The 24,572-nt window shown below is 42.7% G+C and overlaps 1 protein-coding gene across 3 annotated transcripts in view; it reads right to left on the bottom strand.

Moving 5' to 3' along the window:
• The window catches only part of MCTP2 (multiple C2 and transmembrane domain containing 2), a 232,733-nt gene that overhangs the window by 10,793 nt on the left and 197,368 nt on the right, over nt 1–24,572 (bottom strand). For all 3 annotated transcript variants that reach the window (XR_011559979.1, XM_070762681.1, XM_070762680.1), the window contains exons 19-21: nt 18,886–18,927; nt 10,497–10,606; nt 164–273 (exon numbers count right to left, since the gene is read on the bottom strand). Coding sequence is in view for 2 of the 3 variants with exons in the window: in XM_070762681.1 (XP_070618782.1) it covers nt 164–273; nt 10,497–10,606; nt 18,886–18,927 (262 nt within the window). In the remaining variant the exon portion in view is untranslated. The remainder of the gene's footprint in view (nt 1–163; nt 274–10,496; nt 10,607–18,885; nt 18,928–24,572) is intronic.

Here is a 24,572-nt window from a genome sequence, read left to right as displayed (position 1 = left end):
AACATGCATGGGATAAACATATCTCCATCCTACGATAAAATACACAAAATAGTATAAGGGCAGACTAGATGGACCATGTCTTTTTCTGCCATCAATCTTCTATGTTTCTATGTTTCTATATAGTAGAATCCATAAAAGGAAACGGCACAAGGAACAGACTTACCCCATATTAAAACGATGTACCGTAACGGTATGTAATACAGCACGATCATAGCTATTGTGAGCACCAAGCAAGCCAGCGCAGAGAGGAAAGGAACAGTCCAGTTGAAGGTACTGAAACCAACATGGAAAAATAGATTTTAATCCATTTTCTATTTATTAATGTTGTAGTCCTTCATAAACACTGTCTTTATGGAAGGCAGAAGGAGAAGAGAAGGACAGAGGATAAGATGGTTGGATAGTGTCATCAAGACAACGACAATGAATTTGGGCAAACTCCTGGAGACAGTGGAGGACATGAAGACCTAGTGTGCTATAGTCCATGGGGTCATGAAGAGTAGGACATGACATAATAATAATAATAATAATAATAATAATAATAATAATAATAATAATAATTTATTAGATTTGTATGCCGACCCTCTACACAGACTTAACAACTGAACAATAAAAATCATGAATTCCCTTTTAACTCCCTTTCTTTGCCATCATTTTTTAAAAAAATTCTTTTTTAAATTTTTTAATTGAGAATCTTAAAAACATATACAATATAAAAATTGCAATACGTAAATAACAAGGGACTGCATAAACAATCAAAACACACAAAAAAAGAAAAGATAAAAGTCTAAAAAGAGAGAAATATCCTATTTCTCTTATAATTATCTTGCTTTTGAATTATATCATTCCATATCTTTTGCAGTTATTCCCATTATTTAACATGTTAAAGTTCTCATAATTGGTGTATAATAATTAATTATAATTAAGTATGATTAATAATAAAATTGCTAAAGTTAAATAGTTTATATTATGAATAGTTCACTCCACATTTGAACAAAATGTGGCATCGGGCCAGATTACTTGTGGGACCACTTTCTGCCGTATTAATCCCAGCGACTGGTCAGGTCCCACAGAGTTGGCCCTCCCGTCAACTAGACACTGTCACTTGGCAGGTCCTAGGGGAAGAGCCTTCTCTGTGGGGGGCCCGGCCCTCTGGAATCAGCTCCCCCCAGAGATTCGCACTGCCCCCACCCTCCTCGCCTTCCGCAAGAGCCTGAAGACTCATTTATGCTGCCAGGCTTGGGGAAATTAGATCTAGATCCCCTGGCCAATAATTGTGATGTATGGCTGTGATTTAAATTTTTTGATTGATTTTTAATATATTGGGTTTTTTAGCTTGCATAGTTTTTTAATTAGATTTGTCTAATTAGATTCACTGTGTTTATATTGCATGCTGTGAGCCGCCCCGAGTCTTTGGAGAGGGGCAGTATACAAATATAATAATAATGATAATGATAATGAAGATGATAATAATAATAATAATAATAATAATAATAATAATAATAATAATAATAATAATAATTGTTTTTAATTGATTGTAGCTATATCCCACCTGTTTTCCACCCAACCTTTTATATCCATCACCAAGCAGTCTGCTATTCCTACATTGTACAGGCCTGCCCTTTGCTTAGTTTCATCTGGAAATTTCAGGCTCTTTTCTGGGGCCACAGCCAGTGGAGAACAGGCCCCGCGAAGCCAAGGACGGAGGTTTTCTGGCATAACCGTGTGACCCTGTTTTCCTCTCCTCTTCCAAGGCCTCCCACATGCTCACAAATGGAGCCTTGTCAAACATTCCCCCTCTTTCAAAGTGCAGCCGCACGGGGGGTGTCTAAAAATACTAGGAACCCATGTGTTGTGATTGTGCCACATCTGTCCCAGCTGGCCGGGAGTGCGTAAGAATGGCTTTTGAGTCTGAACACAGAGCACTGTTCTATGTGCAGCTGGATTGTGAACGTTGGGTGACTTCCTTCTGGCATTCAGCTCTATGACAAAGATCCCTTAAGATCCCAGTGGGACATGAATACGGTTGCCCTGCCTAATCCCTCAAGAATCCAATTGTGTCTCAATTGTAATCTTACTGTGGACGGAGTGGAAGTTCGCGGGAGTAGTTTGAACAAGTGTCACAATGGTTTACATAAGCTTTTCCATCAGTATAACCCTGGGTATCAAAGAACCTTCTTAATAGCTTGCTTCTATCAGACTCCGGGGATTTAAAAATACATTTCATATATTAATTGGCCTGGGTTCACCCTCACTCTAATTTAAACGAGAAGGTCTCGGCTGAAGCTGAGAGATGCGTTATTTCCTCTATTCATTTATTTAAAAAATTAAAACTCTCATCAATTAAGAGAAAGCATTGTTCATGACCCAAGTGAGTTATTTCTTAGTGTCTTGTAAAGGGCAGAAAGATGGAGCCGACCTACTTTTGATCAAGAGTCATAGAGTAGCTGCTTGACCCCTGAAAACTGAGTGAACACAGCCGCTCTGGGGAGCAAAGCATTTCATAACATGTAACATGATGAACTGGAAGCAGAGATACTCAACTCTTTGACCAAGTGTTTTGACTAGACCAGTGGTTCTCAACCTTTCTAATGCTGCGACCCTTTAATACAGTTCCTCATGTTTTGGTGACCCCCAACCATAAGTCTAGCGCCAATTCTCCCAACAGAGCTTTAAGCTGATTGGCAGGAAGGTCAGAGGGACACCCCCACTGCAAACGCCTAATTGGTCGGATTGTAAAAATGTGTTCCAAGGCACCAGAATAGAAGCTTTAGTTCCTAAGACCATGGTGACTCCTGTGTGTTGTGAGTGCCTGATTCTGAGGAGGATGAGCCAGGCCCCTCTGGGTATACTGGGCCAAGGGGGTTGCCAGAAGAAGCTGAGAGTGAGAGTGAGGCAGAAAGTGACTGGGGGCAGCCTGAGGAGGCTGATGTGACATTGGGAGAATGGTCCCAGTCAGACAGTGAGGAAGACATGTTAGTGGAAAACAATTAGATAAATCTTCGCTATAGAAGAATGATCAGAAGGCGAGAGGAGATCCAGAGTAAAAGGTATTAATTCACAGTCTTAGCTCTTTGAGGTGTGATGTCACTTCCAGGCAATATAAAGGAATGGGGTTGTGGGAAATGAGGAGTGGAGCCTCAACGTTGTTCTATGGAAGAGACGAGAAACTGTGTGTGTGCTTGAATGGAGTTTTAAAAGCATGATTTCTGCCTCCATATCATGGAATTGATATGATCTCTTTTGATCTCATTTGCATCCTTTAGATATGAAGATAGTTGGAAAGTCTGTTTCCATTGATTTTTACTAGGTGGTGTTTTTTAAAAAAAACACTGACCTTGGAGGGAAAGAAAACAAAGTCTTGTATCTCCCCCATGCCCCATTAACTCTTTGGCAAGAAGCATGATGGTGCCATTGGATTCCCAACAACCTGCAACAATGTCTATGGAGATTCTCAATCATCCAGGTCATGGTTGTCACAAAGGTGCTTTTCCAAAAGGCAATTATTTAAAATTATTAGTTTTACAATGCCATTTGGCAGGACCCAGGGGAAGAGCCTTCTCTGTGGCAGCCCCGGCCCTCTGGAATCAACTCGAATTGCCCCTTCTCTTCCTGCCTTCCGCAAGATGTTGAAGACATATCTATGTTGCCAGGCATGGGGGGAGTAACTATCTCTCCCCCCCCCACCTTTTTTCCTGACTGTAATACATGAGAATGGTGTGATTGTGCAGTAACGATTGTTTTTAGTATTTATGGGTTTAAAATTTCATTTTTTTATCTAATATTGGATTTGTACTCTGTGTGTTGTATTGTTGTTGTTGTGAGCCGCCCCAAGTCTTCAGAGAGGGGCGGCATACAAATCTAATAAATCTTTAAATAATCTAATAATTAGACTTTCCTTGGTATTTTTTGTTCTTGGATGAGAAGCGAAATGTTCCCAAGGGGAAAAAACCCAAGAAAATCCAGTTGCCTTATTGGGAAAGCATATTTAATAATAATAACAACAGAGTTGGAAGGGACCTTGGAGGTCTTCTAGTCCAACCCCCTGCTTAGGCAGGAAGACCCGTTGTACCTACCTGAACGGTCTTCTCGATGCACTGGAAGGAGAGTCCAACATGGGTAATGTACCAATCCTATTGGTAGAGACTGAGTTATAATTAGCATAATAATAGCTACCGTCCCCTTACTGCTCCCATGAGCCCCAGTTTTAAAAACGAAAAAACCAATGTAAGACGATAACCAACTTTTATTATTACAACTAAACCTCAAACTCCCCATCTCCGACGTCTCTGAACTTCAACTAGTCGGGTGGGTTTGGACTCTCCTTCCAGTGCATCGAGAAGACCGTTCAGGTAGGTACTTCTCCACTGCATCTGGAAGGAGAGTCCAACATGGGATATACCAAAGATTTACTGCCCATGGGAGGGAGAAGGTCTTGACTGGGACGTTGGAGATGCACACACTTTCTGTAGCACACGTCTACCAAACGCTGCCTCAGCGGACGCAAATGAGTCCAACTTGTAGTGCTTAATAAATGTCGTAGGTGCTGCCCAAGTGGCCGCTCTGCAAATATCTTCTATCGAGGCCTGTGTCGTCCAGGCCGCCGATGTGGCCACACTCCTGGTTGAATGAGCTGTTAAGCCCGTCGGGGGGTCGTGTCCTCCCACTCTGTAGGCTTCCAGAATGCAGTCCTTTAGCCAACGACTTATCGATTTAGAAGATAGTCCCAGTCCCATTCTGTGTTGAGAAAATGAAATAAACAAAGTCTCAGACTTCCTGAATGTTTCAGTCCTCCTGATATAAATCTTTAGAGCAGGTCTTACGTCGACTTTATGCCATCTTAACTCTGACGGATGGTCTCCATGCGTGCAGAAGTCAGGCAATATAAGTTCCTGTTTCCTGTGGAACAAGGTGTTCACCTTTGGAATGAACGTCGGATCTAAGTGGAGTACCACTCTATCTGGGTAAAAGATACATAAATCTGGTCTCACAGAGAGGGCTGAAATCTCTGACACTCTGCGTGCAGAAGTGACCGCTACTAAGAAGGCTGTTTTCAAGGAAAGGAGCCTAAGTGGAATTGATCTCAAAGGCTCAAAGGGTGGTTTTGTCAATGCCTTAAGTACTATCGAGAGATCCCATGAGGGGAACCTCCGTACAGGTGGTGTATGTGAATTTGAGGCTCCACGTATAAAGTCTCTTACCCACGAGTGATGGGCTAGCGAACGAGACTCCGGTATCTGAATCATGGTGGAGAGTGCTGCCACCTGTCTCCTTAACGTGTTAGGAGCCAGTCCCCGGTCTATTCCTGCCTGCAGGAACTCCAGCATCGTAATCACCGATGCCTCCCTGGGGTTCTTGCCCTCCTTGCTACAAAATGTGCAAAAGGCAGCCCACGTGGCCTGGTATATCCTGGAAGTTGAGGGACGTCGAGCAGCCTGAATTGTATTGATGACCTTCTCTGGCAGATCTTGATGCTTTAACCTGTGCCTTTCAAGTGCCAGACGGTTAGTTGTAGCCACTGGGGATCCGGGTGTTGTAGGTTCCCCTGGCTGAGGGAAATGATGTGGTCTGGCATCCTCCATGGTGGGGTTACTGACAGAGCCATCAGGTCGGCGAACCACGGCCGGCGTGGCCAGTGTGGTGCCACCATCAGAACCTCTGCCTTTTCTTGGAGAATTTTCTCTATGACTCTTGGTATCAGGTTTACTGGGGGAAATGCGTACAGCAGTCCCGTCGGCCAAGCTGACAGCAAGGCGTTGACCCCCTCTGTCCCCGGTTCCGGAAAACGTGAATAGAACCTTCGGGTCTGCGCATTCCGGTGGGTGGCGAACAGGTCTACAGATGGAGTCCCAAACTTGTGCGATATCTGTTGAAATAGCGGTGGGTCCAGCCTCCACTCTGATGGGTCCAATGTAGTCCTGCTGAGCCAATCTGCCTGGGTGTTGTTGGTCCCGGCAATGTGCTCCGCAGATAAGGACGCCAGGTGAAGTTCGGCCCAATCGAATAGATTTGCCATCTCTTCCATGAGGCGACGTGACCTCGTGCCCCCTTGGTGGTTCAAGTGGGCTCTGGTCGCCACATTGTCTGTAAGCACTAGTATGTGTTTGTCCCGGACAATAGAGTGGAAAGCCTGAAGGGCTAGAAAGACCGCTCTGAGTTCGAGGAAGTTTATGTTTATAGGTGTTAATTCCTCTGCAGACCATGTGCCCTGCGCCATGTGGGGGCCGATGTGAGCTCCCCAACCATAGAGGCTGGCGTCTGTAGTTAGAATCATCTTGTCTTGTATCTGAAAGGGAGAACCCCTGAGTACTGCCGGTGATGTCCACCATCTCAAGGACTCTCTGACGTTTCGCGGTATGCGGATCCATTGGTGTGAGTGGCTCACCTTGGCTCTTTGTGCTGGTAGTAAAAGCCACTGTAGATCCCGGATGTGGTGCCTGGCCCAGGGCACAATTCCTATAGCCGAGACCAGTGTCCCCAATACCTTTAATAATAGGGACATTGGCACTTGCCTGTGTTGACTGAGGCTGGCTACTAAACGTTGAATATTTGTTATTCTCTCCGGGGAGAGTGAGACCGAGCTTGACGAGGTGTCTATGATCGCTCCTAGGTGTAAAAGTCTGGTTCTGGGAGTCAGTTGATTCTTCTCCACATTGATGGTGAAGCCATGATCTTCTAATGTCTGTATGGTTCGGTTTAAGTCGTGCCCTGCCTGCGTTGGCGACCTGGACAGTATAATGATGTCGTCCAGGTACACCATCAGTCTGATGGATTGAGAGCGCAGGTGGGCTGTCAGAGCATCCAGGAGTTTGGTAAACGTCCGTGGAGCTGACGAAAGTCCAAATGGCATGGCCTTGTATTGGTAGTGTGTTCCCTCTGAACAGAAACGGAGGTATTTCTGGTGTGACGGGTGTATAGGAACATGCAGGTATGCCTCTTTCAGATCGATGGACGTTAACAGGTCCTGTGATCTGATTGAGGCCAAGATAGTTTGTAGAGAGTGCATGTCAAGTCTCCGGTACTTTATGAAGATGTTTAGTTGTTTCAGGTTGAGGATCAACCTGCAACCCCCTGAGGACTTGGGGACAATGAAAATCATTGAATAAAATCCCTTGCCCTCTTCCTGGGGCGGTACCGGTTCTATGGCTTGTATTTCCAGCAAATTCATGATCTCTTTCTGTAGTTGCAGCTTCTTTTGTGGTTCCCGAATCCTCGGGCAGTGTAGGAACCGATTGGGGGGTTGTCCCACAAACTCCAGGCGAAGTCTGAAGACGAGGTGTGCCACGAAGTGCTGAAGTGTTGAAGCTTCCCCCCGATTGGAAGATGTTTGGCAGAGTCACTTAGAACGGCGGAAACCTCTCTGGTTGTTCCCCCGAAAGGGCCGCCTCGAGTTCTGGTATCCCCTGGGTCTGTCCTGAAATGACCCCCGGTCGCTCCTGAAGGTCTGGTGTGAGAACTGACCCTGCGAGTATGGTCTGTGGCTCTGTCCTGCCCCGTGGAGTTATCCCAGCGGGGAGTCTGGCGCCTCGTAAATGGCGTCGCTCTGCGGCCCTGGTGTCTGCCGGTTCTGGGGAGGACTTTTCTCTTGTCCTTGTCCTCAATGAGGACCTTGTCCAATATATCCCCAAACAGCATAGATCCTTGGAACGGGGCAGACGCCAATCGCCATTTGGATTTCAGATCCGCAGGCCAGTGTCGGAGCCACAGGAGTCGGCGCGCTGCAATAGTGGTAGCCATACTTCTGCTGGAGAATTTGGCCGCATGTAATGTGGCATCTGCGGAAAATTCCGCCGCAGCTCGTAGCTTGGACAGGTCCTGATGTAGCCTGCCATCCTCCGGCCCTAGACGGGACTGCATCTCTTGCAACCACCGGAGAGAAGCTCTATTTATGAAGGATGCAGCAGCTGCCGCTCTGAATCCCCAGCTTGACATCTGGTGTGCCTTTTTCAGAAGTATCTCTGCCTTCCGGTCCTCCAGCTTCAGGCTTTCCCCTGTTTCTGAAGGCACCAGGGCGCTGGAGACCAATGTCACAACCGGTTGGTCTATGGGTGGAAACTCGAGAGTTTTCTCCACCTCCTCGTCGAACATGTAGAATCTACGTTCCAGGTTAGACGGGCCTTGAGCAGCCGCTGGGTATTGCCAGGGGCGTTTGGCTCCCTGCAGAAATATGTTAGATGCTGGAAAATGTTCCGATTCCGGCTGAGGTTCCTGAAGTAAGGCGTCTGGAGCCTGGTTTGCTTCTTCTGCTGTCTTAGTTGCTCCAGGCAGATTCATCACCTGTTTAGCCTTAAACAACAGAGTCCTGAACAGTGTTGGCTTAAACAGGCCCACTCGTTGAGGCATTTCAGGAGTTGTTTCGTCCTCCGAGAGGTCATACTCCCTATCGCTGTCCTCTCCAGTGATTGGTTCCTCTGATAGGGACCCCAAACCCAATGGGGGCGGTGCTGACCAAACTTGTGTTGCTGCTTGTGATGGTTGCTGGCCATATTGATGGGCCCCAGCTGACATGCCTTGCAAATACACATTTGCAATTAAATTCTGCAGATCAGGTGGCATATCCTGCCAAGTGCTTGCCTGCGCTCTCAGTCCAGCCGCTGTGGGTGTGAACGTGGCTGAGGGGCCCTGAGAACCCCTTCTAGGGTAGCTAGCTGACCCAGGTCTGTTCCATGAGGGACCCGGTGAAGGCATGATGTGAGGCACTGCAGGGGATTGCCTGTCAGGTGACCAGTCCCCTTCATGTATAGTTCCAGGTAGCCCAAAGTGTAGTGGGGTGACTGGGTCAGGTGTTGAGGGCAGCCTCTGGGTCAGTGGCATGGCTGATGGGGAGGCTTTTAAGGCTGCCTCTAGCTTTTTCTCTAGGGCCTTAATGCGCTTTTCAGCCTCTCTCAGAGATGAGGCTGAGACTGGGGATTGTGAAGCCTTTGACTTCTCTTTGGCCTTCCCCTTAGGTTTGTCCTTGGCCAAGGCAGGGGAGGTTGCCCTCTCATTGCTCGCTTGCTCCTCCATAGTACTCACACTTGTTTGAGAATTTGAGGAGTCTTGAAATTCCAGCCCTGAGAGCCTCGTTACTCAGCGAAAAATGGCTACCGTTTTGTAGCCCAATTGCACCTGCGCACTGAGGCTTGGTGACCTCTTCGCGCCTATCAGCTGCAGGAAGGGCTTCCGTTTCGCGCCTTTGGGGTTGTGCAAGCAGCAACCCAACATGGCGGCCCCCATGCCATTTGCAGCTTTTTTTCCCCTGGGGGGGGGGCGTGCAGCCTCTTGCCGCTCCTTGGCCAGCGGTCCTCCTGCCGCGTCCCAGGCGGCATGTCCGCGGCTTCCCCTGTGTTGCCAGAGCCATCAGCTTTCCCGGCGGTAGCAGCTTGCCCAGCGGCTTCCATGCCGCTGGCGGCGGCTTGTTCGGTGGCCGCCGAACAGCTGAGAGGCGCGGCTCCGCTCTCCTGTCTCCTGGAGCCCGATCGATCGCGCCTCTGAGCTTCCCAGTGGGGGGGGGGGGGGCGGACCCCCCCCACCTTCAGCTCACAGCCCGGTCTGGCCACGGAGGTCAGGGACTGCTGGCTGGATGCTCCTCTACGGGGTGTTCCCTCAGAGGGAATACAAAACCCCTGAGGAGGTTCGTTGGGGGTGTTGCCCGCGGAGGGCAGAGACCCCGTTCCTCTGTTCCTCTTCAATCTTCCATCTGAAAAACAAAGAACAGAATTAAACAGGTCAAAAAAGAAAAACATTTATTTCCACATTTTAATTCTTTACTTTAACTCTAAACCTTAGAGGAAAACTCAGTATGTCTCTACTCTTGGACTGAGTTTTTAAAACTGGGGCTCATGGGAGCAGTAAGGGGGCGGTAGCTATTATTATGCTAATTATAACTCAGTCTCTACCAATAGGATTGGTGCATTACCCATGTTGGACTCTCCTTCCAGATGCAGTGGAGAAACCCTACACCACTTCAGACAGACACTTTCTTAAAAACTTCCAGTTGTTCCATTGTTCCAGCTGTTCCATGTTCACAACTTCTGGTTGTTCCATTGATTAATTGTTCTAACTGTCAGGAAATTTCTCTTTATGTCCAGGTTGATTTTCTCTCCTTGATCAGTTTCTCTCCATTTGTTTCTTGTCCTGCCTCAGGTGCTTTGGAGAATAGTTTGACTCCCTCTTCTTTGTGGCAACCCCTCCCTCCCTCCTTCCTTCCTTCCTTGACCCATTGGCCCAAGAACATCAAGCTGGATCCATACTTAACATGGAACTAAAATTCCTGGTTTCTGGTTCTCCATACATTTCCAGTCACAATTAAATGTGTAAGGAATTCAGAAAGAAGAATTCTATAATGATAGATTATCACTACTGCGTTGCCATTCAGGTGAAGGAAACAACCTTTATTCCATTCTTGGCTTTTAGAAATTTCCAGTTAAAAGGGTAGTCCATCCCCCCCCCCCCTGCAATTGTTTCCAGACATGGTTTTCAGAGGTTTTTCAGAGCACGGGAACAAAACTTTTACTTACTTTTTTATCCTTTCTGCAAAAGATGCTATTTCCTCCAAAAGTGTTTGGACTGTTATAACAATGTCTTGGACCATGTGAATTCTTTCTATTAAACCTTTTTTTTCAGATTCCTACAACGAGAGAAGAAAGAGAATAAAAAGAAGGAAAAAAATGTATTTATTTCCTTTAAAAAAAAAAGAGGCCTAGACAATAAAAGGTTATAGGAGAGGTTATCAGAAGTAACAGCATTCAGGATAGTTACATTTCAGATCCATATGTTTGCTTATTGCTGTATTGTAGTTTGGAAAACAGTTGTGTTTTCTCCAAATTACTAAACCCTTTTTTTAAGACTTACAAACCAGCAAGCAAACAACCAGATGCATTACTTGTTCCAGCATTCTGTGAACATTTCAATCAAACCAGCTAGAATCTTTTTTTTTTTAAAAAAAAACCAGGACTGCTTAGGAAAGAACACAAGAGAAAAAAGCTAAAAGGAACAGAGGAGAGCATCAACATTACACACTTAGTGCCAGCACAGCACCAATCACTAAACTGTATATTTCTTGTCAATCACAAAACTAATTGAATTATTTCTTCATGAGCTATACAGGTGAAACTCGAAAAATTAGAATATCTTGCAAAAGTTCATAGTTCAATAATGCAACTTAAAGGGTGAAACTTAATATATGAGAGAGACTCATTATAATGGTACCTCTACTTACAAACTTAATTCGTTCTGTGACAGCTTCTTGAGTAGAAAAGTTTGTAAGAAGAAGCAATTTTTCCCATAGGAATCAATGTAAAAGCAAATAATGTGTGCGATTGGGAAAACCACAGGGAGGGTGGAGGCCCTGTTTCCTCCCAGAAAATTCCTAGAGAGGCCCCACAGAGGCTTCTGCCCGTCTTTTCTGGCCCTGTTTCCTCCCAGGAGATTCTTAGAGAGGCCCCACGGAGGCTTCTCCCCACCTTTTCCGGCCCTATTTCCTCTCTGGAGATTCCTAGAGGCCCCACTGAGGCTTCTCCCTGCCTTTTCTGGCCTTTTTCCTCCCAAGAGATTCCTAGAGAGGCCCACAGAGGCTTCTCCCCACCTTTTCTGGCCTATTTCCTCCCAGGAGATTCCTAGAGAGGCCCCACAGAGACTTCTTCCCGCCTTTTGCTTTTACAGTTTCAGAGGCTCAGGTTTGTAAGTGGAAAATATTTCTTGAGAAGAGGCAAAAAAATCTTGAACACCCGGTTCTTATGTAGAGAGGTTTGTAAGTAGAGGCATTTGTAGGTAGAGGTACCACTATACATGCAAGGCAAGATAGTTCAAGCCGTGATTTGTCATAATTGTGATGATTATGGGAAACAGCTCATTAAAAGTCCTGAGTCCTTCGGGATTGGGTGGCATAGAAGCCGAATAAATAAATAAATAAAATCCCTCCTATCCTCCAAGAGCCTTGGTGGCGCAGTGGTTAGAGTGCAGTACTGCAGGCTACTTCTGCTGATCACCGGCTGCCAGCAATTTGGCAGATCGAATCTCAGTAAGCTCAAGGTTGACTCATCCTTCCATCCTTCCAAAGTTGGTAAAATGAGGATATCGATCATTGGGGGCAATATGCTTACTCTCTGTAAACCGCTTAGAGAAGGCTGTCAAGCATTGTGAAGCAGTATATAAGTATAAGTGCTGTTGCTATTGCTTTTAGAATCTGCACAGAAGGTATTCAATCAAAATTACCTTCAAACAAAACAACCCCTGTAATCTGATCACAAGGTTTTTATTTTAACCAAGTGTTGGATGAATACAAGTTTGTAAATTAAAGGCACATTATTGGATTTGCAAAACAGGAAACCCTGATAAACATGGTGGAAGTTAGTGATATGACTATATAAAACATACTAGAGTTTTTCTCAGCTACTTCAACCTTGGACTCTGGTGTTTAAAATCTTGCTTTTATTTGCAAACAAGAATGCACTTAGGAACGTTTTAAAAGCACACCCAGCTTTTCTTCAATAAAGGCCCCCTTTTCAGTCCTCCGTTAAAATTCCATCTCTGTTTCAAAAATGCATCCAGCTCACTTAGCTTTAATCATTTTACATCATCCCGAATTGTGGTTCATACTCGTCAGAGCTTTTTGTCCACAATGGCTCTAAAAGTTGCCTTTATTTTCTTCCATGTAAGATGTTCCTCCCTGGTAGGTTGGGGGGGTTGGTGGGGGGGCATGTTTGAGAGCGAAGGAAGGCAAGCATTTCTGTAATCACGCTGTTTTATGTCTCTGTATGTGAGCAAAGTTAGTTCTTAATTTGCATTGGAAACTTGGTGGATACCAGGCAGAAGGCAGCTTCTTCAATAAAGCCACGACAGAAGGATTTATATCTTCAGAAGGCTTTTTTACTTCTTCAGTAGTATCAAAATCTAACTCTTTCCTTTACACTATGTTACAGAACAAATCACATCACAAACTAACCAACTTCTATTAGACCACACTATACTAAACCACTAAACCAAACCATTAAACCAGATCACACCCACACCAAAGGTGCATTACATTATATACATGTACTGACCAATCAGATCATAGAACAGATTCAATCATTCTGCCGAAGCATCATGAATCAGCCTTTTCTTTGCTTCTACTGTACTTGTAATATTACTTCAGGGTTATATGCTGACACCCCTTCTAATATTCAAGTACAGTGGTACCTCTACTTAAGAAAGCCTCTACTTAAGAACTTGTTCAAGATTTTTTTGCCTCTTCTTAAGAAACATTTTCTACTTAAGAACCCGAGCCTGGAAAAAATTTCCAGGAAATTTGAAAGGCCCAGCCAGTTTCCTGCCATTCCCCCTGGATTTCTCTCTCTGGCACAGTTTATGGGAGAGAGCCTCACGCCAGGTGTATGGTAGACACGTGCTCCTCCTTGCCGCCTCAGAGTCCCTCTTTTTTTTAAAAGCCTTAAAGTTTTGGATGGTTTTGATTCCCCTCCCCTCCCCTCCCCTTCTTCCTTCTGCAGTGACTGTCCTCCTTCTCCTTCCTCCTCCTCCTGCCCCCACCCAAATTCCAAGCTTTTATTTCTTTCTTAATGGGTTTGCATGTATTATTTGCTTTTACATTGATTCCTATGGGACAAATTGTTTCTACTTACAAACTTTTTACTTAAGAACCTGGTCACAGAACAAATTAAGTTCTTAAGTAGAGGTACCACTTTACAGTTAGTTAATCCATCAGCTTAGTTAATCCATCAGCAGTGTTAAACATTCTGGTGGGTTGCATTTCGTCTCCTCTGGGTCATGTCACCAAAAGACAGATGCAGGACCTAGAATGGAGCAGCTGGCAACCTTCCAACACATCCCCCCCCATAGGGATGTTTTGGGATAAATGCTCTGCATCTTTTCTTCTCCGCTTTCTGCAGCCCATTTTTTATTTGACATTTCTTTGGCTATCTTCTCCCTCAATACAAAATTTATTCTGGGCATCATAGATGACCTTCACTCTGTCAAGGACCTTCGAGTATTTATCTCAAATCATCTAAGTGCCACTGTAACAGCATTGCCAAAAAGGCATTAAAAGACAGTAACGTAATCTTGTGTAGCTCCTTCTCCAGTAATATTGAACTACAAACTGGGGCATTCAAAGCATTTGCTAGACCAATTCTCAAATACAGCTCATCTGTCTGGGACCCGCACTGCATATCAGACATTAACACAATTGAGCGAGTCCAGAAATATTTCATGAGAATAGTCCTCCACTCCTCTGCTTGCAACAGAACACCGTATGCCACCAGACTTGACATTTTGGGCTTAGACAATTGAGAACTTTTCCATCTTTGATCTGACCTGTAGTACATAAAATTATCTGCTACAATGTTCTACTGGTCGATGACTACTTCAGCTTCAACTACAACAATACATAAGCACACAATAGATTCAAACTAAATGTAAACCCCTCCAAACTCGACTGCAGAAAATACAACTTCAGCAACAGAGTGATCAATGTCTGAATACACTACCTGACACTGTGGTTTCTTCCCCAAAACCCAAAAACTTTAACCTTAGACTGTCTACTGTTGACCTCGCCCCATTCTTAAGAGGTCTTTAAGGGGCATGCATAACCACACCAATGTGCCTAAAGTCCCTGTCCTAATGTTCCCTTTTATTCATATCAATTTTATGTATTCAAAATTATGTTTTTATAACTGTTATCTAATATAACAAAACAAACAAACAAACAAACAAACAAATAATAAACCCCAAATGTTGGCTCCATATTTTTGAACAGTTCTCCTGTTGAAAGGGAGAAAGAGTTCTCAGCCTCCTTATATCCTTTCTTTACAACGTTCTGTTGAGTTGGAATGGTGCAAGTCAACTAGAGCAGAATATGGCTGGCCAGTTATGGTCAAAATATGCTTTGGCCACCAGCCCTCCACCCCACAAAATGTGCACCAAGTCTTCACATGTAGTCAGTTCATTGGTTTGAGCATTTTTGATTACATTAACACAATAAAAGCAATCTTATCAATATTAAGACCCTTGTGGGTGCAGTGGTAAGAATGCAGTAAAGGTAAAGATTCCCCCACACATGCATGCTACAAAACAAGACGGGCTACAAAAATGGTGGAAACTTATCAGGAAAGACTCAGTGAACTCAATTTGTACAGTCTGGAGGACAGAAGGGAAACGGAGGGGCATGATCGAAACATTTAAATGTGTTAAAGAGTTCAATAAGGTTCAGGAGGGAAGTGTTTTTAATAGGAAAGTGAACACAAGAACAAGGGGGCACAATCTGAGGTTACTTGGGAGAAAGATCAGAAGCAACATGAGAAAATATTATTTGACTGAAAAAGTAGTAGATGCTTGGAACAAACTTCCAACAGATGTGGTTGGTAAATCCACAGGAACTGAATTTAGACATGCCTGGGATAAACATGGATCTATCCTAAGATACAATACAGGAAATAGCATAAGGGCAGACTAGATGGACCATGACTAGATGGACCGTCAATCTTCTATGTTTCTATGCCAGTTGTTTCTGACTCCAGGGGTGATGCTCATCTTCGTGTCTAAGTTCAGAGGCCGGTGCTGTCCAAAGACGCCTCTGTGGTCATGTGGCTGGCAGGACTCAATGTCAAAGGCACATGGAGCGCTGTTACCTTCCCACCAAAGTGACCCTTATTTTTCTACTTGCATTTTTTTACATGCTTTCAAACTGCTAGGTTGGCAGAAGCTGGGACAAGTAACAGGAGCTCACTCCATTACGCGGCACTAGGGATTCGAACCACTGAACTTCTGACCTTCTGATACATGAGCTCAGTGTCTTAGCTACTGAGCCACCATGTCCCTGAATGCAGTAGAGCAGGCTAACTCTGTCCACAATCTGGAGTTCAATCCTGATGGCTTCAAGGTTGACTCAGGCTTTCATCTTTCCGAGGTCGGTAAAACGAAGACCCTTCCTTCTCTACTCTAGCCATACCCAGTTCCCGCAACCATTCTTCATACGTTTTAGTCCCTAGGCCTTTATGGTTCCTAAATTCCAACATGCTGCTTCCCAGCATGAAAGGCTGAGGCCGATTCGAAATCGAGGGAATGCCAGCCATGTTTTTCCTAGTTTGATCTAACTTCTGACCAGTTCTTAACAGCAGTGAAATAAACATTTGCAAGTGAGATCTTTCAAAGCAAGCCTGTTCTTGCAGCATGGAACTGTGAAGAACCGTTATGTGGCAGCTGCATAGCTATCCTGCTGGCTTTGTTTACACATCTCAGATTGCGCTACAAAAATGTGGCGATCACACAATTTAGCCACACAATATTACATCTTCTCTTGTGAGCTTGCTGGACTGACTGGGACTGAGAGATTGGATTAAGTGGGAATCAGGGATTTATTCTGACGTCCAAAGAGTCCCAAGGACCTTACTTCATAGACAGATGTCTACATGTCTTAGCATCAAGGTAGGAACAGTGTGTAGCTGCAAGAGGCAGGGTCTTTTCTGTAACCCACCTCAACTGCAGAACATCTTCCCAAGGAAACACAAAGTCCCTAATTCATTCTTAGCAGGATCCCAGAAGGACACTACTGCTTTTTTCGATCTTTAATGAATATAATATTTGTTTTAAATAGAACCTCATTTTGGTTTTACTCATTGTTATGATTTGTTATCAATACTGAATTGATATGGTAAATTAATCTTTTCATTCTGATAGCCTGTAGCCTCCATGTTTTTCTGTTCTGTTCCTATATAGTGAAAGCTCTGATTTCTACACTTCCTCATTTTTCTTTGTACTCTTTTTATTTAATGGTTAATAAAAGCACTATTTTAAAAAAGGGGGGGGGATTATGACCTTGCAAATAAAATTCAGTTAAGAATTGATTAAAGAATACTTGTGTTGCTTAATATCTCTCCTCCATCTTCTGACCAAGGAAAGAATTTACTAGGCTTAAACAAGACTACAAAAGGGCAAATTCAACTTTACAGAGAAAAGAGTTTCCCAGAAGAAAAAAAGCAGTCTTACTCTTTTTCCACAAAGTAATCAGCCAGTTTTTGGAACATTGGTTCTGTGGATATGGTCTGAAATATTCAAACATTTAAGGTTTGTCATGCAGTCCTGATTAGTAAGGTTGTTAATGGATTTATTTCAAAGAAGGCTATATTTTTAACATACTACGTCGTTCTTCTATTGTCTTGATCAATCTGACCTTCGGGATAGGAGGTCCTGAGCCCCATTGAAGAAATAACCATGGGGAAATGCAAACAGATAACACTTAAGGAATCCTCTTATGATAATACAAAGTGGGAAAAGCCATTCTTTTTTTGGCTGGGGGGGAGGGATCCTTGTTTTCTTGGGGGTAGATATAAGTAGGACTTTCAGATCTTTCCCTCCACATAACAGAATGAAGCCAACAGTAAGAGCAGGAATGACAGAACCTGTGGGTGGAGTGAAAGGGGAACTCAGCCTAGCATCGGTACATAGCCACAAGCAAAATAAATTCAACCCGCCCCCTTGTGTCATTGGCCATTATCTAACTCTAACCAGGCACCCATCATTAATGATGAAGATTCCTGTATGTAGGCTTTTAGCAATAAAGCAATCTAATAAAAGCTTCATATGTTAATCTTTCCCAATTGATACCTGCATCCAGCACACTGAAAAGGCTCTACAACAGAGGTGGGTTTCATCAGGTTCTGACCAGTTCTGGAGTACCAGTAGTGGAAATTTTGAGTAGTTCAGAGAACCAGTAAATACCACCTCTGACTGACCTCTGCCCCCATCTATTCTCTGCCTCTTCCAGCTGATTGGGAGGAAATGGGGATTTGGCAGTAACCTTCCCCTGGAAAGGGAATGAAGATTTTGTAGCATCCTTCCCTTGCTATGCCCACCAAGCCATGCCCACAAAACTGGTAGTAAAAAATGTTGAATCCCGCCACTGCTCTACAGCCCACCTTAAGTAAGAGTTGTCCACTCTTGTTCTAAGTATACGGGGAAATGTCTTTTCACAATAATGTCAGAAATGTAATTGGGCATCCAAGAACTGAATGAAAAGCTAAGAAACAAAAGGGTTTTCTTATTAAATGAGCCTATTTCAGTACATGGTCAAATCCCAGGAAAACTTGGCATGCCCTCCTTTAATGACAAAATCAGCTTTTTTTAAAAAAAAGAAAAAAGTAAAAAAAGAAGAAAATCCTCTTTTGAAACCTTCACATGGTACACAATGAAATGAAACCTGTGTGACTCTGGAAGCAGGGGAGAGAAAAGTGACGTTTTAGATGTCTTACAATTTCATGGAAGACAGACAGACTCTGTGGTTAAAGGCCATCACTAAGGAGAAAACTTTACTGGAGCTTGCTTGGGAAACCAACTATTATTATTTTCACAGTTGGTATTTGGAAAAGGAGGGGAATTATTATTATTTTTTAAGGGATCCAGCAGCCCAACATTTTTTTACTTTAAAGTTCGATTATTCATACAGAAAAGAATTAATTGGTTCCTCTGTTTTTTAATTAACTGTCTAAGGGGTTTCTAAGCTGTAAACAGTTTGTCTCCAAAGACACGTTACAATTCCCAGAAGTTCTTTCTGTTATGGTCAAGAAAGGTCTCTGTATATTTTGACAGGAACACAACCATCCACTTGATAGAAACCATGTTCCTCTGGGTTACATCTCAGCCAACTGCTATCCCTAGAAGTTGTTGTGTTGTGTGGGAGAGAAGACTGTATTTCATTACATTTTTTAAAAAAGTCGGCTTTTGTACATTTTAGTAACTTGATGCAAAAAAAGGGGAATAATAAATGCTTGAAATACATAATTGGTTTTCTACAATGCCTTATTTTCTAATGTACAGGAATTACTCTTCTTAGACTAATGTTCCCAGTATGTATGAATTTATGCCTGAGAATCTTTATCCCCAGTTCAACGTCTCAAAACCATTATTCCCTCTTACCTTGTCGTCGTCATCATCCTCCTCTTCTACGATAATGTAGTCCTTTAAAATAAAAAAGAAGAAAAATAGTAGATCATTTGAAAGTGCCCACACAAAGTATCAGCACTTCTGAAAAATATATGCTTCTTTTTATGCAAAAAAAGTAAAACAAACCAGAAGAAAAGCTCTCTTGTACATTATTCAAATTTATCTCTCTCATTGTCTGATTGTCTGCCTGTCTGTCTGTAAGTCCATCCGTCCGTCCGTCCGTCCATCCATCCATCCATCTCCCTCCCTCCTTCTCTCTCTCTTTCTCTTGTCTATGTCTGCCATCCATCCATCCATTTTGCTCACAGGATGGAACCATGAAAATATTCTTTTCCGAATCATATGCTTTTAAAAACTAAAACAACTAAGATTCCCCCCACCCCTTGCTTTGCATAAAACTGTTTATCCCAGAAAGGAAAACTGTGACAGATATGTCCACAATGCCAATTAAAAATCACTAATTTATTTTCCTTTTAACAATCTTCTTTTTCTTTAACTCTCAAGGACATGAAAGCTTAAAAAAAAACCCTAGAAAAACAGCAGCCCCCAATATAACCCTGGTCCAAGAAAACATGTTAACAAAACATATGGGGTCTAATTGTTGTGAAGATCAGGAGGCTTTGAGAGACCGTATTTTATGTTATTTTAATTCATTGCCAAGTTTCTCTCCTGGTAAGGGGTTTTTGTTCATCATTTGACAAATGAACCAGTTGGAATGTCAAGGCTGAGATTCCGAACACTCAGTTTGTTCTCCCATTGTTGCTTATTTCAATGATTGTTCCCTCCCTTTAGGGCCATTACGAAAACATTAGGAGGTAGAAAACACATTAGCACACACGTAATCAATCTAAAGAATCAGATGCAAAATTCTATACAGCATTATTGCACCAATTGTTGAAAGAGAGGGTTAAAAAAGAAAGTGAGGTTATGATGGAATGTCAGGTAAACCTGAATCCCAGTATTTTTATTTTTGCAATGTATAAAAATATTCTGTGAGTTATGCCAGTATTTTTTTAAAAATAAGCCTTATATGTACACAATGAAGGCAAACAAATATAGCAGAATGAAAGAGATGCACCAAAGCAAAATTAAAAACAGTTTTGTTGAAAAATTGCAACTAAGAAGGCCACAAATTTCAGGAAGAATTTCATATTTGAAAGGGAAAATTAGTCTAGGAGTGGGTTCTATAAAGCAAAGTATTCAGTTGTCTTGGCAACAAAGAACAGCTAAAAGGTAAATAGACCTGATGTTAACACAGGGCAAGGTGTGTCCAATGGGTCACCCCAAGTGAAGCAGACAGCAAAGGAACAATTGTTGCAAACTCTCTGCTTTGATCCCAAGAGACTGTAAGAAAATATTCCAGTTCTGTTCCCAGCTATTTTGGGCATCTCCAGATCCTGCACAACTAGGAGACTTCCCTCTTCTACTAGAGATGCAGGAGAAATAATCGAAAACATTTTGGCCAATTGTCTATGGAGTTTCTCAGCCATCCTGGTCACTGTTATCCCAAAGGTGCATTTTCGAAAGGCAATGGGACTTCGTTTTTCTTTGAAGATGTTTAGTTTCTCATCTCTTCAAGGAAAGACAAAGTCCAGTTGCCTTTTGAAAAAAAGCACCTTTGGGACATTTTGGCCAATTGTTTAGATGGCCTCAGAAGAGAATCAATCCTAAATTGCATTAGCCGAGGGGTACAATCAAGATCAAGGGAGGTACTAAGACTACTCTATAAAGCCTTATTAAGACCACACCTAGAGTGCTGCACCCAGTTTTGATCACCAGACTATAAAAAAGATGTTGAGACTCCAGAAAGAGTGCAGAGAAGGGCAACCAAGATGATTAAGGGATTGGAGGCTCAAATATGTGAAGAACATCAGAGTATAGGCCTCAATGTAATATTCTAAGCCCAATAGTACTGCAATTGCATAATCATGGTAATTCAGCTCATCTATGGGATGATGCAATGATAATGATTTAGCAGAGTGATGCAATCCCTTTGTTCGAAATGATATGATTGGTCAGTGTTTATATATATTGGAATACACCCTTTATGGGTGTGTGATTTGTAAGAAGTCAATGTTTGATGTTTGATGCTGGTGTGTTTTGGAACTGAAAATAAAAGAACCTTCTTCAAGAAAGAATCTCTGCTGGGTTGTGTTTTTATGCTGGAAGAATCTACTGTGTGACTGGTATCCACCACTCTTCCAAAAGGAAAACCCCCCCCAGAAAATTTAGACTTACTCTGACAAGGAACAGTCGTAGGAACTGGGCTTAGCTTGTCTAGCAAAGAGAAGGACCGGGGAGACATAATAGCAGCCTTGCAATATTTGAGGGCCTGCACAGAGAGGAGGGGGTCAAGCTATTTTCCAAAGCACCCGAAGGCCAGACAAGGAATAATGGATCAAGGAGAGATTCAACCTAGAAATAAGGAGGAACTTTCTGACAGTGAGAACAATCAACCAATGGAAAATAAGTTGCCTTTGGAAGTTGTGGGAGCTTTATCACTGGAAGCTTTGAAGATTGGACTGAAGTTTGTCAGAAATGGTGTAAGGTCTCCTGCTTGGACTAGAAGACCTATAAGGTCCCTTCCAATTCTGTTAATCTAATCTAAAAAAATCTAATCTAATTTCTATGGCAATTGATATATATGTCTATTCTCTCTTTATGTCCTCCTAAACTGCCAATCTATAGTGACATAGAGACAGTGAGGGCGTTGGGGTTCCTGAGCAGGATGAGCCAAGAATACCAGGAGTGGATGTCAAAAGTCTATATTCCATCTGGACCATCAAGTCATGAAGTTCATCACAACTGAACAACCTGAAGCAAGCGGGCACCTATATCAGGCAGCAAAGATATAAGAAGATGCTGGAAGCAGCCAATCATTTTAGTGATGGCAAAGAAATCCCTTCCTACTGCATAAGAATTTGCAGAAGTAATCCATTTATGTATTTGACCAGGAAAGCCACACACATTGGTAGGAAAAAGTGATTGAATGCAGGAGCTTCTACAAAGACAAGGGGCTCAAACTATTTTCCAAAGGCAAGACAAGAATCAACGGACAGAAATGCCAATGGTCATATTTGGAAATTCTGAGACCGTGATTGCAGACTTTGGGGATATGGCTACCATTCAAGCATGGTTTTCCTGATTCACAAAACAGCAGGTGTAACCTGCCCTATCAGAATGACAACAAAAGAACAACAGCATAACAGAATAATATGGTTGGAAGGGACCTTGGATGTATTCTAACCCAACCCCCTTCTCAAGCAGGAAACCAATCCAGACAAATGACTGTTACAACTTCTTCTTACAAACCTCCAGTGATGGAGTAGCCATAACTTAATAGAAATCAAGCACCAAAAGGCAAGTCAAGAAGTAAACCAAGGGGAGAAGCAACCTAGAACAAAGAAGAAACTTCCTAATGGTGAGAGCAATCAACTAATGAAATTGTTGATTGTTGTGGATGCTCATAAATTATGGATGCTCCATGATTGGTTGTACAGTCTCTCAAAAAGAGACTGGACAAGCATTTATCCGAAATAGTATAGGGCAGGGATAGGCAAAGTTGGCTCTTCTATGACATATGGACTTCAACTCCGAGAATTCCTGAGCTAGTATGATTGGATCAGGAATTCTAAGAGCTGAAGTGCACAAGTCATCTATCTATCTATCTATCTATCTATCTATCTATCTATCTATCTATCTATCTATCTATCTATCTATCTATCTATCTTCCATCTATCTATCTATCTATCATCTATCTATCTATCTATCTATCTATCTATCTATCTATCTATCTATCTATCTATCTATCTATCTATCTATCTACCTACCTACCTACCTACCTACCTACCTACCTATCATGAGCATGAATTTGCAGAGGAGTTGAATACACATTCATTGAAAGAGAACTTTGCAAAGACACGGCAGGATCAGAGGACAAGAGTATTCTCTGCAAGAAAGAGTAATCTATAACAACATCCATCATCTATTTAGCTGTATTTCACAACATCTCGGATTTTAGTGAGCCGCTGAAGAGACACCAGAGGAGGAATGATGGAGAGCAATGGTTCGTAACTCTGTATCCTCTGCCTAGATCGAATTTGCCTGACTTTTATACCCGTTCTTTGAAAATCCTCCTCTTGTATTTAATGGGTTGTTTGTTCCCAGATCCCCTCTAGTGGGAAAAGCTCTCAATTTCCAGATGCAATAAAAACACACATGCTAAATGGACTTGGGATTTAGCTAGGATCACCTGCTCTCTTATCATTTGTCATTGTTCTCAGCGTGCCCGAAATGGTTGGTTAAGTAAAAATGAAATTTGCCATATCTCTGGGGAGGCAGGAGAGAAGACCGTAAGAGACCCATAACCAAAGCAGCAATATTAATATTATCAGTTTTACAACAGTAATAAAAACTGGGGGTGTTTAAATGGCTCCACTCTGCTTCAAGATGTTGTTTCTTAATTCTGTTGCAGAGTATGCTTTCCTCCAAAATGGGGGCAGCTAATTCCAAAGCTGTTGACAAATTTTAATTTTAAGACAGAAATAGAAGAAAGAAATTAAATATCAGGAAGAAATCATATAGACCGAGGCTTTCAAAACCTGGGGAAAAGGGGGGGGGGAGTTTGTACCAACACACAAACTGATTGCCTGATCACAAAAGGGACGTTTAAACTGATTTAAAATATTTTACCTATATTGGATAAAAACAACTTAATGGTTTTGGGTGATGAAGGAAAAAGTTTGGGAAGTGCTAATACATATTATTGTTTGTAAGAACATAAGCGACAGGTTGGACAAGGGAGACCCAATTTCATTGGTAGCCTCATACTGCAATGAACAAAGACATGCATTCAATTTCACAACTATTATGACTGTTGGCTGAGCAGGGACAAAAATAGCTAGAGAGATGAATGAAGCCTGGGAAATGGGCTCCTTGTCAATGGACAGGAGTACTGATTTACCATCAACTTATCAGATACTTTGCAATCCCAAGACATGGCACAGAGAAACAACAATCAACAACTTAATAGCCAGCTTTCAACACACTAATTAACAACTGAAAGCTACACACAACCAGGCACCATATGAATAGAATGTGTAGAACATCCCAGTTCACACTTTGGAGAAGTTCCCTATGATTAATTCCAGCATGAATCCCAAAGCTTGGAAGAATAAAACTTTGGTCCCGGTGACTGACTCAGATTAGATCCTACAATGTTATCCTAGGGCAGTGATGGCAAACCTATGGCACGGGTGCCACAGGTGGCAAGCAGAGCCATATCTGCTGGCTCCCGGGCGATTTTTTATTTATTTATTTATTTATTTATTCATTCATTCATTCATTCATTCATTCATTCATTCATTCATTCCAATACACAATAATACACAATGAAGGTTATAGAGGATATACTTGAATGAAATGTATTAGAGAAAGAATAGAAGAGAAAATATAGGAATAAAGCATATGTATGAGAGAATAGCAGAAAGGATATAGGGATAGAAGAGAAGATATAGGAGATATAGGAGAGACTATAGGTCAGGGGATGGAAGGCCAGCTGATTAGCTCAGCTCCAACATGCATGTGTGTGCTGGCCAGCTGATTTTTGGCTCACACAGAGGCTCTGGGAGGGCATTTTTGTTTTCTAGAGAGCCTCTGGG

The sequence above is a fragment of the Erythrolamprus reginae genome, chromosome 10, assembly GCF_031021105.1.
Source record: "Erythrolamprus reginae isolate rEryReg1 chromosome 10, rEryReg1.hap1, whole genome shotgun sequence".
Taxonomy (NCBI): domain Eukaryota; kingdom Metazoa; phylum Chordata; class Lepidosauria; order Squamata; family Dipsadidae; genus Erythrolamprus; species Erythrolamprus reginae.
Note: the sequence above shows the minus strand (reverse complement) of the source record. Positions and strands in the feature narration are given on the sequence as shown.